The following is a 12356-nucleotide window of genomic DNA, read 5'->3' on the forward strand; positions in this document are numbered from 1 at the left end:
GCTGCCCCAGCCTCCCCTCCGAGTGTGTCAGTGCTGGGCTCTCCTGCTGCAGTAACTCCCAGCTGGCACTCAGCCCCTTTCCCAGCAGGAGTCAAGGGACAGGGCTGGCCCAGCAGTGCAGCCACCTCACCTGTACTGCAGAGCAGGGCAAGCGAGGACTGAGAGGTGCTCAGGGACAGAAATTAAAATACGTAACTCTTCTTTTTACGGGAAACTACCTAGCCCCAAATGGCAGGAAAATGTTGCTGCTCCTGCCCCCCATCCTGCCTGAAATTCACTTTTCTCAGTCTTCCTCACCACCTCCACAAAGCCTACTTGCTCCAGTTGAAAGGCCATGGACAGAGGAGGTCAAGAGCGTGGAAACTGAGCTTTTTCAGCTTAAAACAGCTGAGCTGCCCTTTTCCCAGCAGCATCCCAAACTTGCTCACTCTGACAACTCCTGAACTTCAGTCTGGAAGTGATTGTGCCCTGAGGAGCAGTTGGGAAGTTTAACAGAATGAAAATATTTGCCTCTGGGCCTACTTTTTGGCCAGGTGCTGGCGTCTGTGGATGTTGTGTAACACATAAACAGCCAGGCCGGAGATATTGCAGTGCAGGACACATATACAAGAAATTCAGCGTGTCCCAAATGTATCGTTTTATTAAGTGCAGGCAGATACTTGATGTAGCCAGATCTGTGTTGGGGATAAGTGGCTAAACACCTCAAAATTCATCTAAATGCTTTCTGTGTGGGAAAAAGATGCATTTGGGGAAAACTATTCAGGCAGTCTGTGTACAGTAATTGAAATGAGAGGGGCACAGCATTGGAGACTCCTGCCTTCCCTCCCCTGGGAAAATACCCTTTTCCAGATAGTTAAAAAAATTTGCTTACGTCAGGCAGTGTCCTAAACTGCCATTTGTATGATTATTTAGGAGAGCATAGAAAGTATTAAATAGTTCTCCACCAACTTTGGTAAAGACTGATACCTTAAATACTTCATGGCTTTCTGTTCTTGCAGCTGTGTTCTCAGTACAGTCATAAAATCCCTCCTAACCTATAACAGATTGTAGGGCATTTGGTTTTTAGCTGCCTGTGTAATGTCTTCTCAACTAAAGTCAGCTGGAAGCTGCAGGGTTTTGTTTCTCAGCTCTACCTCAGGCTCCTGTTAATTGGTACACTTACATGTAGTGTTTACTTTTACCTGTAAAGATTGGAAATGTTGCATTGTCAGCAGTGCTGCTTCCTTCCAGTGTCCTTGAGAGGACAAGTACTGAGGTACCTGGGAAATTCTTGGGCAAAGGTGATGTGCTTTTTAAAATACAAACTTTTTTTTTTTGTAGGACACACACAAACAAATTTAACCTGTTCAATTATGCCAGTATATTTTGTCAGCTGCCCTGAGACTGATTCCAGGGGCAGTGAGTGCACAAGAAGTACCCAGGGGATGTTTGCTGTGCAGCCAAGCCCTTGGGGCTCCATAACTGGGCAGTGCAAAGGACCAGGGCATCCATCAGTGCCAGACGAGACTTGGATTTTTCTACTTGCAGATCCAGCATCTCCTACACAACTTATATCTGATCCCACCAGCCAGATGCAGCTGAAATAAAACAGAGACACTTTACCAGTGAAACAGTGTTTAATATAGTTAAATTACTTAAATAGATTTCAATTTCCATGGGAAATCATAACTGTATCCATTTTTGCAAGATCCAGAGTAAAAGAGTGTGTGAATACCCCTTGAAATGATCATGACACACTGTCAACAATCACAGCTAGAGATACTGGGGACTTGAAATTTCATTGACAACACAACTTCATAAGATGAATCAAAAGTTAAGAAGACTGCAGACTTTCAGAAAGCAGAAAGCAAACCTAAAACCAAGTGTATGGCATGAAGATAATGAAACTCAATGAAGGACAAAGGGGATGGGAGGTGGAGGAGGGGGAGAAAGGCTTAACAGCGTGATGCAACTTAGGTATTTTGCAAACCAGGAAAGATGTAAAGGAGCAAAAGTATAGTACAAGGGCAGACTTGGCAGTTTTACAGAAGTCAATATACTATACTTTTCAGAGATGTTTCCTAGTGGAAGGGAGAAGGAAAGGGGCGATGCCATTTAAGCTCACGTTTAAATGGCTTAATGCTTGGGTCATGCTTAGCAATAGAGCAAATTAATTAAGACAGGTCCATGGATTTTCACTTATTCTTATTGTCGAGTATGAAAAAAAGAAATTGCCACCACCATAGTGCAATCATTATGCTGTGAGTACTACAATAATTCTGCCCTGAGAAGAGTGGAAAACAAGTTTATTAAATGTCAAAAGACTGGAGTAATTTTTAGTGCTAGCCAAATTCAATATCAAAACTTTCCCCTCATAGAATATAAAAAATATAGCTTTTTTAAAATTATTTTCTTTTTTTAATAAAATATCAAGGGATTTTTCTTTAATAGTTAAAAAAGGTACATAAATGGTAACAGTGAACTATTCAGAAACCCCCCCACTAGTGATAAAGATGCCCAACACAGTATCAATGTCACTATTTTAAGGTTGACCAGCTCATATACACACTTGCCATCATAATTTTTTTTGAAGATCACCTAATTCCTGAAAATTGAAAACCTGTGAATCAGTTTAAGTAAGTGCTTACTACAGGAAAGTCAACTCGATGCTGCAGCACATAGTTCCTTGTAATCACATGGCAGTTACAATGTCAGACAACTCTCAGATCAGCAGGATTCTATTAAAACCATCTATGAAAAATTATTTTTTTTAAAATAAAAGTTCAAATGAGCTTTTTTTCCTTTTCTCATAAGAGCTCCTGTTAAAGAGTTAGAAGATTAGGTTAGAGCTCTTTTTGACATGTTTGATACCGTCTCAGTAGCTAAAACTCAAAGGTCCCGTTTCCATTGGGAAGCCGCCACCCTCCGCTGGAATGCTGCATGGAACAACTCTGTGACTACCGCGGGTTTTTCCTCTTCTTTGGGGTTGTAGATTTTTCTGGATTTTCATTTTAAAATGCATGATTCAGCCTGGAAACTCACCTGTTTGTTGTTGGTTGATTGTATAGTGATAATCTGAAAACTGCCAAGTCTGTGTTCAGAGTATTACGCAGAAAAAAATTACACAAAAGTCTACAGGTTATATACACCTCCCCCCACACCTCGGTGTGGACAGCCTGCCTTCTAATTTTTATATAATTTACAAAATATAGAATTTGGTATATCTGTTAGATCTCCATGTTTTCAATATTACAAAATAAAAAATACAAAAAAACCCACAACAAATTTCAGGGGAGTTCCCCCCACAAAGTGTCTCTTGTTTACACCTAGTCTTTCCCATGTAAACTGATAGATACCAAAGAAGAGCACAGACGACTTTTTAATAAATATGGTTGTAGAGCCATCTTCCTTTATCTTGATCTTCCCCTTCATCAGGTGTGCCAGCCCCACTCAGAAGAGTAGTCATTTAGCAGTGGAGAAGAAGGGAAAAGAGGGGTTTGAGGCTATAATGTCTTTTCACACTAAAACATTACCAATGCCCTTCTAAAAGGCCTTTTTGTGTGCTGCAACAGTGGGTGTCAGTTTTGAAAGCCCATTCAAAACAGCTAATAAAAGCACAGTGGTACACTTCAAATAGCTGGCAGTATGGGATGGAAACATTATGGGAGTGCAAATCCATTCCAAAATAATGCTTTGTAGTGAATCATACATTCCTTCAACCAAGTAAATGTTGTGTTGCGTCAATAAATATTTAAATAGCTTCTTATGCCATCCTGTGGTAGCAGCCTTTTTAAAAAATGCCGAATTCATGTCTTATCTGTGAACTCTGTAGTGCACATCTTTGGTCAACTTAGCACTCAGCCAGGAACAACTCCAAGGTGGTTTCTTTCTCTTGCCTTTCACGATGGGTGGCCAAAGAATTTGCTGATACCAGCTCTAGAGTCATGGGGTGAAAATTCAACCAAGCCACATGTTCAGCTTCACTGCCAAAAAATTATTCTCCGATTCACAATCCCGGGTAATGCAAAATCCGTCTTTGTGTGGTGCTGCAGTTGCTGCTAACTAATTGGAGGCCCTTCATTTAGAAAGTAGGTGGTCATTTCTCCTTTCCCTTTGACCTTTATGACCCCTCGATACTCCAGCTGGTAGTTGTTGGCTGCTAAAACCTGGTACATGTCCGTGGTTACCTGCAGAATAAACGAGAGTAAACAGATGCTTGCCATGTCTTCCACACAGTCTTTCCATCTGCTTTTGGAGGAATTGATGGACAAAATTAAAGTAAGATCAACTGTTTTGTTTCTTAAGCCAATCAACAGTTGCACGTCAGTCACTAACTGAAATGTTGGCACAAGTTGCTGAACAAACACAACCATTAGAACCTGAGAAAGTAGAGATGTCACACACACACAGCACAACTGGGAAAACTGCTTTTAAGGAGGTCACTGGATAAAGTGTAACAAATTAGTTACATTTTTAAAAACACACCAGTAGTTCAGTCTACTCAGATACATTCATTGTATCACTGGAGTGGCAGTAGGAAAACAGGTCAAACTTACCAAAAGAATCCTCAAAAATTGCGTAGAAGTTACACAGTGGATGTACAGCTTAGAAGTCAGGGGTTGTTTTTATGAAGGAGAAGGTAGTGGGCAATGGGAGAGAACTGATCAAATGGAATACTCTAACCAGTATCCAAATTGTCTCTGCAGATGCCAGTCAAAAATAATCACTTGTGCTGCAGAACAACAGAAGTTTAAAGACCAGATTTCCTGAGATATTTATTTATTACAATGTATTTTCTCATCCTTTTTCAGGTGTCTTTACAGACCATCCCATAGGGAAGCTTAAAGAGTGATGCATAAATAACGATCCAATTAACTGACAGGCAAGGAAACAGCGTGGCTGCCCCTCTTGGGCTTTACATCAGCTGCTCTATTTTTATAACCCTTCAGTATTTTCCCAAGGAATGACATTCTGTTACTGTGGACATTGGCTCAGCAAAAGCAGGACAGTGGAATTGAATCACTGGAAAGGTCACGTCTGAAGGCCAAGGAGATGTGTGATTATCAGACAGGTCCCATTAACCCCTTAAACAATCCTCTTTCTCTGTTGTGTATCCCCATTCTGCTGATGCCTGGACCCTTGCTGGCCTCACACCACACATGGCACAGTGAGCAGCAAAGTGAATTACAGAAGTATGTATCTGAATCAGGCCCTTGGAAAATGAAACGACCACCGCACACAGCTGAGCAGCACATGTGAGCAGGGATCAGACAGGACTGTGCTCAGCGCCAGTGAGGCACGCGGGGAAGGAAGCTCAGCTCAGCACTTCCACACAGAACTAAAGTGCAAATTTTTAAACAAAGGCTTATTTAGGTAAGTTTTCCAGGGATTGCCTTACCTGAATCCTGTCAGGCACTCCTGTGCTGTCCATTCTGCTGGCTACATTCACTGTGTTGCCCCAGATGTCATACTGGGGCTTGCGGGCTCCTATCACCCCAGCTACGACAGGACCAATATTGAGGCCTGGAAGGAGAGGAGAAATCTGCTCAGATCCATTTGCTTGAGGCAGGTAATTTTTCAGAAAATAAAAACCCACCCTGAGGCTCATTGGTTCTAGCTGTGCTTTACCCTGACATGTAAAGCTATGGCCAAACTGGGGGGAGAGAAAGGTTAGAATAAAATTTGGCTTCTTTGATCCATTATGCCCAAGTGACTGGCAGCTCAGGCTGGATCTGCTCAATCCAGAGCTACTTTCTAGTGCCAGATAAGGGGATGAAGTTTGTTTGCCACCTGGCTAACAAGCAAACTGCTCACTTGAAGTCAGCACATACCTGCTGCGATGCTGAGGGCCTGCGAGGCAGCAGCCCAGCACCTTCCAGAACAAACGCCACACTTGACATCCTCACACTTTTTTTTCTGTCGCTTTTTATTCCCTGACTTGAAAGACAATTCAATGTCCAAGAATGGCAGAGCTGGAAGCACAGGGGCAAAAAGAGCCCAAGCTCAACCACCATGTAAGACCATGCTGTGATAGGAGTTACTCCTACCCCAAAAAATGACTGTGCTGTTTCATAGAGGCCGAAGTGGTCACCAGGCACCAGACAATCAACATCACTGTACAGCTAATGTAACATCTGTGGTTTTTACTCTCCATAAAATCCCCACCTCAGGATGACCACTACATGGAATGCTGTGTGAGCACACGGACATTACCTATCTTCATCTGGAAGTTGTTGAATGAATGTTCATTAATGTATTTCATTTGGTCCATTAACCTCATGGCAAAATCTGCGAGAGCTTTGATGTGTGTCTTCCCTTCCTTGTCGTAAGTGGAGTCGTTGAGGCCTGAGGCAGCCATGTAGGTGCTGCCAATGGTCTTGATCTTCTCCAGCTGCCGGAATTGGTCTTCGCTTATTATCTGTGTCACAAGAGCAAAAGAAGCAAGTAAACCTTGACAAACACACAGATGCTGGTAATGTCTGTGCCACATGTCCTGCCTTGCTGCAAGCATTACAAAGTAGTGGACAGAGCCAGGAAGATACAGGAAGAAAGGGGATTAGATATTTGGAGGAGTGACAAGGGAATAGAAGGGATTTCAGTGTGAAAAAAAAATAAAACTGAAGATTCCTAGAGTAAGGAGAAATGAACCATGGCACAAGGATTTGATAAACCACCTTCCCTCACAAGCTCAGCAAAGCCCAGCTAAACTCATGGATTCAGTTCACTCTGTTCACCCAGGTTTTCTGTGACTTACTTCATCAAAATCAGCAATGATCTCATTGAGCAGCCTCAGACACTCCACCCCTTCGTTGTTGGCTTCCAGCTCCACATAAAACTCGGAGAAGTTGCTTATGGAGGCGAACATGACAGCCACACACTCGCAGGACTGGTAGTACAGTTCATCATTGCGCCGCTCCTGAGCCAAGAAATGGGCTGCCACATCCTTCGGCAGGATGTTGTGGAGGAGGCGTCTGTTGTAAGCCTGCAGCTCCTCCATCTCCTCCTTCTCTTCGGTGGCCTAGTTTAGGGGGGAGACACAGTGATGCACTTACTCTTTTGGTAGCTGCTCCAGGGAGGGGAAAAAAGCTGAAAATTAACTTGCAGTGGGGGCAGAAATAGAAGGGGGGAAGCTGCAAAGGAGAGCAGAATCAGAGAGATGCAGAAACTTGTGTTTTGCAGTGGAAAAATCCATCTCTTAGTGTGCACACATGTATGGAAAAGCAGGCAGAGAATAATGCCAGAATCCAGCATTGTATTTCTGAGCCCTGAACTGAGTAACCACTTAGCTCACCCTTTCCATTGTTTTACCATTTATAAATGAGGATTACAATGTTTATCTGCTTCCAAGGAGCTTTAATTAATTGTTGCTTCCTCAGTGCCTCTAATTCAAACCACAAAGACCTATAATTAGAATGATGTCCTGCCACCCAGAAGGTAGAAAATCTAAACAAAACCTGCAGTCCTGAGGCCCCCCAGCCATGAGTGCTGGACAGAGCCCAGGCCTGTCCTGCTTGCTTGGCAATCACATACAGTGCCCTAACATCACTCATGGGCACAAGTAGTGAAAACACCAACAGTGAACCCAGGGACAGGAGCACAGTGTGGCATTATCCACAGTGTGTTGGTTACCCAGTACTGCTGCCTGGGGGCTAATGAAGGCTGGACATTGAGCCAGTTCCCACTTCGTAACAGGAAAGTGAATGAAAATGCAAATGTGAATCTTTCACACCCTTGAACACAAAAACTAAAGCTCACTGAACTCTGGGAAACAATTCAGCAGTGAATATGAGCTTCCTATACTTATAAATTGTGTTATATTACATGTTCCTGCAGCAGTAACAGCTCAGGTGCCCAAATTTATTAATCTCAACCTTCAGATGTATAACCCTTTACTATGGGGACCATCCAAAGTGCATTTACAAGCAAAAAAGGCTGAAGAAATAACCGGGATGAGAAGCACGGAGTATGCAAAGTACCGAAGAAGAGCAGAGCATTATTAAAATTCCCAGTTATAAGCCAGATTCAGATTAAATTCAAAGGCACTTTATCACACTCCTCAACTCGACAGTGACTAGCTCCATCATTTCATATTAACACCAAAGACCACGTGTGATCCTCCCACACAGCCAACACCCACTAACCTGAAGTTTCCAGAGGAAATCAAGCCTTGCAGTGGATTCCACTTGCTGGGCATGCAAGTACAGTGCCAGGACAAAGACAGTAATGATGACAGGGGTCACAATCTTCAGCGCGACTCGTGTCATCACTGGGGAGCTGCAGCCAAGGAGAGAGCAGAACTTCCCTCTTACTGCAAGAACACAGCCTCGCCACGCCCCACACTCCCCACTTTAAGGCTAACCAGCCTCTCAGGAAAAGGTTTTTTTTCTTTCCCCTCAAAGCCTTTGTTGGTGAATGGATAAACAATACCTGCAAAAAGCTGGGGACTCTGGCTCATGGGTGCCAGTTTCTAAAGGAGGAGTTGGAAATTGGAAATGTAATCCAATTTCTTAGAAAGGGTTGTCATCAATATAAAGGCCACTCTTCTGAGAATGGCCACACATGCTCAGGGTGACAACACCGAAATGCTGATAGCCCCTCAGACTGTGTTCACCCTGTCTTCTGCACTGGCTTAGTCAGGCTCCTGAGTCTGGAACTGTTCTAACTCATGGCTTCTCTAATTAGTCACTTCTTAATGGGCTTTGTCATGTAAGTGCTCTGTAAGCTGAAAAGAGCACTAAGGTACATTCACATCTCTTCTGACAAGCAGGCAAATAAAAACTGTTAATTATAAATTACAGAGTTATACAGTATGAAAATATTTTGATAAGACCTCTGAACTGTATTACAAATAATCCCTGAGGTGTTCTATAAAGCAAGCTGACGCAAGTCCCACAGGAAAGAGGATGCTCTGAGAGTAGCTATACATACAAAAGGGCAACTCAGTCCACCCAGGGCATCTGCAGTGTGTCGTACCAACTCACAGCAGTGCACAAACAGCAGACACCGCTGGTGAGTCAATGTGCTGATACTGCACCTTGTGAACAGAAAATACCTACCAACAAAAACCTATAAAATATTTCATGCCAAAGTGACTCACCATGAGGATGTATCATTTGCAGCCACGCTGAAAAAAAAAAAGCACAAACACAAGGTTAGTGGAGCGTTTGACTCCCTGCAGCTCTTTTCCTTCCACACATCATTGCACAGCACCTCTGCAGTGTGGCACCTCTAACACTGTGTGGGGCTACTGCTCTTTTGAAGCAGAAAACCACTAAAAGATGGGAGGGGGAGGAGAAAAACGGGCTTCTGAGCTACACTCAAAACTCCACAGAGTGATAGCATGACATAGTTAATGTGGGTAAAATATCTAAGAAGCATTAAGAGTGAGAGAATAATTTGGGATTTTAATGTCAGTGTGGGATGCTTGGCAAATGCTTGTGCATCCATCACTACTTCATTAGGTCAGACTGCAAAATTTGACCTAAGGAAGAAAGCTTTGGGCTAATATCTTGTGAGGGATAGCTCCTTTTATTGTGGCATGGAGATGTGTTTAATTCCTTTAATCCTGCTCCCTTCTTCTGCACATTCCTCACTGCCAGCTTGTGCCCAGCTCTGAGTAGCACACAAAAGGACACTGAAGAAAAACCCTTTAGCACATTCCTATTACTACTGGCAATTCTGCAAAGTACCCACGTGCATCAGAGCTGCTGGGGGAGATGGAGGGTGTGTTTTTTGACACTGAAAGCACGGAATGGAGCTTTCTAGGTAGGTAACAGCTGTCTGAACTCCTGATTGATTGATTGCTTAATGCTGCTGGCTTTGTTCTTGAGTGTGGGTGGAGTATTAGGTGGCTGAGAACCATGCACAAGCATCTATTAAAACACTATTTAAATGGAAGGAAGGGGATCAGTGTTTAAATTACTGTAGTGTCATTGATGCAATTAGATCTTTGCAGGCTACAAACGTGACATTAGCCTGAGAATGTCACAGCTCTCTAGAGAGCTTCAGGCCACAGTTTCATGGGGTTGGAGGGAACCTTGCTACACAATCAGACATCTAAATGATCAAAATCAAAATAGCCAAGGGAACCTAACTGGGCATAACATCAAAAAATAAAAGCATAGTGACTCTCTAACCTTGTTTGTTCCAAGACATTTTCTGCAGTTCTGAGCATGGAATTTCTTCTGACACAGATTTTGCAACCCACTGTTGTCTTGCACACAATCTATTGCATGGCTCTTGGCCACCTCCAGCACTGAACATGTGTGCTTGGACACACAGACACGGTTTGGAAAGCCTGGGGACTCCCACATTAAAGGCTGGATCTAGCTGGAGACACTTCCCACATGCAGCATGATTTCCCTGCTTCCCTAAATCACCACCTGGCCAAGGATGACTGACTGCCCCCCTTATCACTCTCTCTTATGATGGGAGCATGGCAGACCTGACCCTTAGTACTGAGGCTGCAGCTCACTGTGGGTGTTACTCTTGCTCTAAAATCTTCATCAGGACCTATGAAGTGCAGCAAACCCAGTATTTACAATAACTCTCTGGATAAGTGAGGATGCCCAGTGCAAGCAGTACGGGTGTTACATTGGTAGGTTGTTCCCCCATGGAACAGACATTTCCAGTAGCAGATGGTTCTTTAATTACTGGAAGGGAACACAGAGAGAAGCTTGCTAAATACACTCCTGCTCAAGTGAAGTGCACATTTTTAGCAGGGAAGGCAGTTCATTTTGGAGACAGCTCCCATAGGACTGGAGCATCTCACTTTTCCCAGCCTTGGTGGCAAGGACAGAGAGCTGGAACAGAAATGATGGGTTTGATGAACAAATCACGGGGCAAAGCTCTTTGGGCTTCCCTGTGCAGGAATTCAATTTAGAAGATCACATTGGCCCATCACATCTTTAAACCAATGCATTAGTTTTATCTTCTGCACAGGAAAAAGGTTACACATGATAGCCCTGTGCATCCAGTTACACTCCATGTGTCACACGCTGGTGTGGCTGCATGCAGTCAAGTCTAGCAACTCCCAAAGTGCTGTAATCAGCCTTTCAGCTGCTTGCATGCTGGGTTGGTTTGTACACAGAAGTGTGAAGTGACATCTGCATCACTTCTAATTAGTCAGAGTACCATAATGGCTGCAGAGCAGACACTAATTATGTAGCTACAATGGGCACCCAATTAAAGTAGTATGAGGTCATGGTGGCTTTTCTTTTTTCTTAGTATCAGCTGGACAATAAGGTCCATCTCTGAACTCTGTGCTACATGCTGAGCTCCCTTTTCCCACAACACACAAATGGCCTTCTAGACACTGAGACAATAAATAACCATCCACAGAGCTCTTTGGACAAAACAAATTGTCCTGGATTCCACTGGAATAGAGTTAAATTTCTCCCTAGCTGGTGTAGTGCTGTGTTTTGGATTAAGTATGAGAATGCTGCTGATAGTGTTTATACTAAGTCAAGGACTGCCAGCTCCTTGACAACCCCAGTGAGCAGGCTGGAGGGACACAAGATGTTGGGAGGGGACACAGCCAGGACAGCTGACCCCAAGTGGCCAAAGGAATATTCCATACCATATGGCACCATGCTCAGTATGGGAGCAGGGGGGAAATCTGGCCTGGGGCCACTACTCAGGAACTGGCTGGGCATTGGTTAGCAACTGGTGAGCATTTGTATTGTGCATGACTTGTTTTGTCTATTCTAATTAAATTATTATTATTACTATTACTATTACTATTATTGTTTTCTCTCTTTTCTGTCCCATTAAACTGTCTTTATCTCAACCCATAAGTTTTCTCACTTTTCCCCTTCCAACTCTCTCTCCCATCCCAGCACAGGGCAGTGACCAAGTGGCTGTATGGGGCTGAGCTGCAGCTGGGGCTGAACCAGCACGCAAATCCCATTTAGTGAGAGATAATACAGCATCAGAGAAAGCTATTTCTGGGAAAACATGCTAACCTTCTCCACTTTATTACTGACATTCTGATTGTGAAGTGATGTAAATTATACTTCCAAGTGCTGTAATTTCGCTTAGTGCTTGACTTACAAGAATGAAATTATGTTTGAGATATAAAATGCTTTTATTTCACTAATTGTGTTAGAAAATGCTAAATAGCTTCTGCTGATGGAACACCTAATATCTGAAAAAAGAGGAAGAAAACCTCATTCTCCCTATACCTCCCCACAGAAAACTCCATGGGGTTTCCTACCTAATTTCACTCATCTGAGTTAAGAAAATAATTTAAGTGATTACTGCCAATGGCAGTGAAAGCTACACTTCCATTAACTGGCAATGCCAGCAAAATCTGTGTATCCTTTAATTATTACTGGGCACACAGGAATGCTGAAATCATGGAATATTCATGTGAAGGA

The 12356-nt window shown here is 43.3% G+C and overlaps 1 protein-coding gene across 1 annotated transcript in view; it reads right to left on the reverse strand.

Moving 5' to 3' along the window:
• Positions 1 to 1579: 1579 nt before the first annotated feature.
• The window catches only part of ADCY5 (adenylate cyclase 5), a 205305-nt gene continuing 194528 nt past the window's right edge, over positions 1580 to 12356 (reverse strand). The window contains exons 16-21 of the mRNA XM_069021086.1: positions 9077 to 9103; positions 8121 to 8253; positions 6734 to 6997; positions 6193 to 6397; positions 5378 to 5502; positions 1580 to 4166 (exon numbers count right to left, since the gene is read on the reverse strand). Of these exons, the coding sequence (XP_068877187.1) occupies positions 4038 to 4166; positions 5378 to 5502; positions 6193 to 6397; positions 6734 to 6997; positions 8121 to 8253; positions 9077 to 9103 (883 nt within the window). The 3' untranslated portion in view covers positions 1580 to 4037. The remainder of the gene's footprint in view (positions 4167 to 5377; positions 5503 to 6192; positions 6398 to 6733; positions 6998 to 8120; positions 8254 to 9076; positions 9104 to 12356) is intronic.

This window comes from Aphelocoma coerulescens, chromosome 7 (assembly GCF_041296385.1).
Source record: "Aphelocoma coerulescens isolate FSJ_1873_10779 chromosome 7, UR_Acoe_1.0, whole genome shotgun sequence".
NCBI classification, from domain to species: domain Eukaryota; kingdom Metazoa; phylum Chordata; class Aves; order Passeriformes; family Corvidae; genus Aphelocoma; species Aphelocoma coerulescens.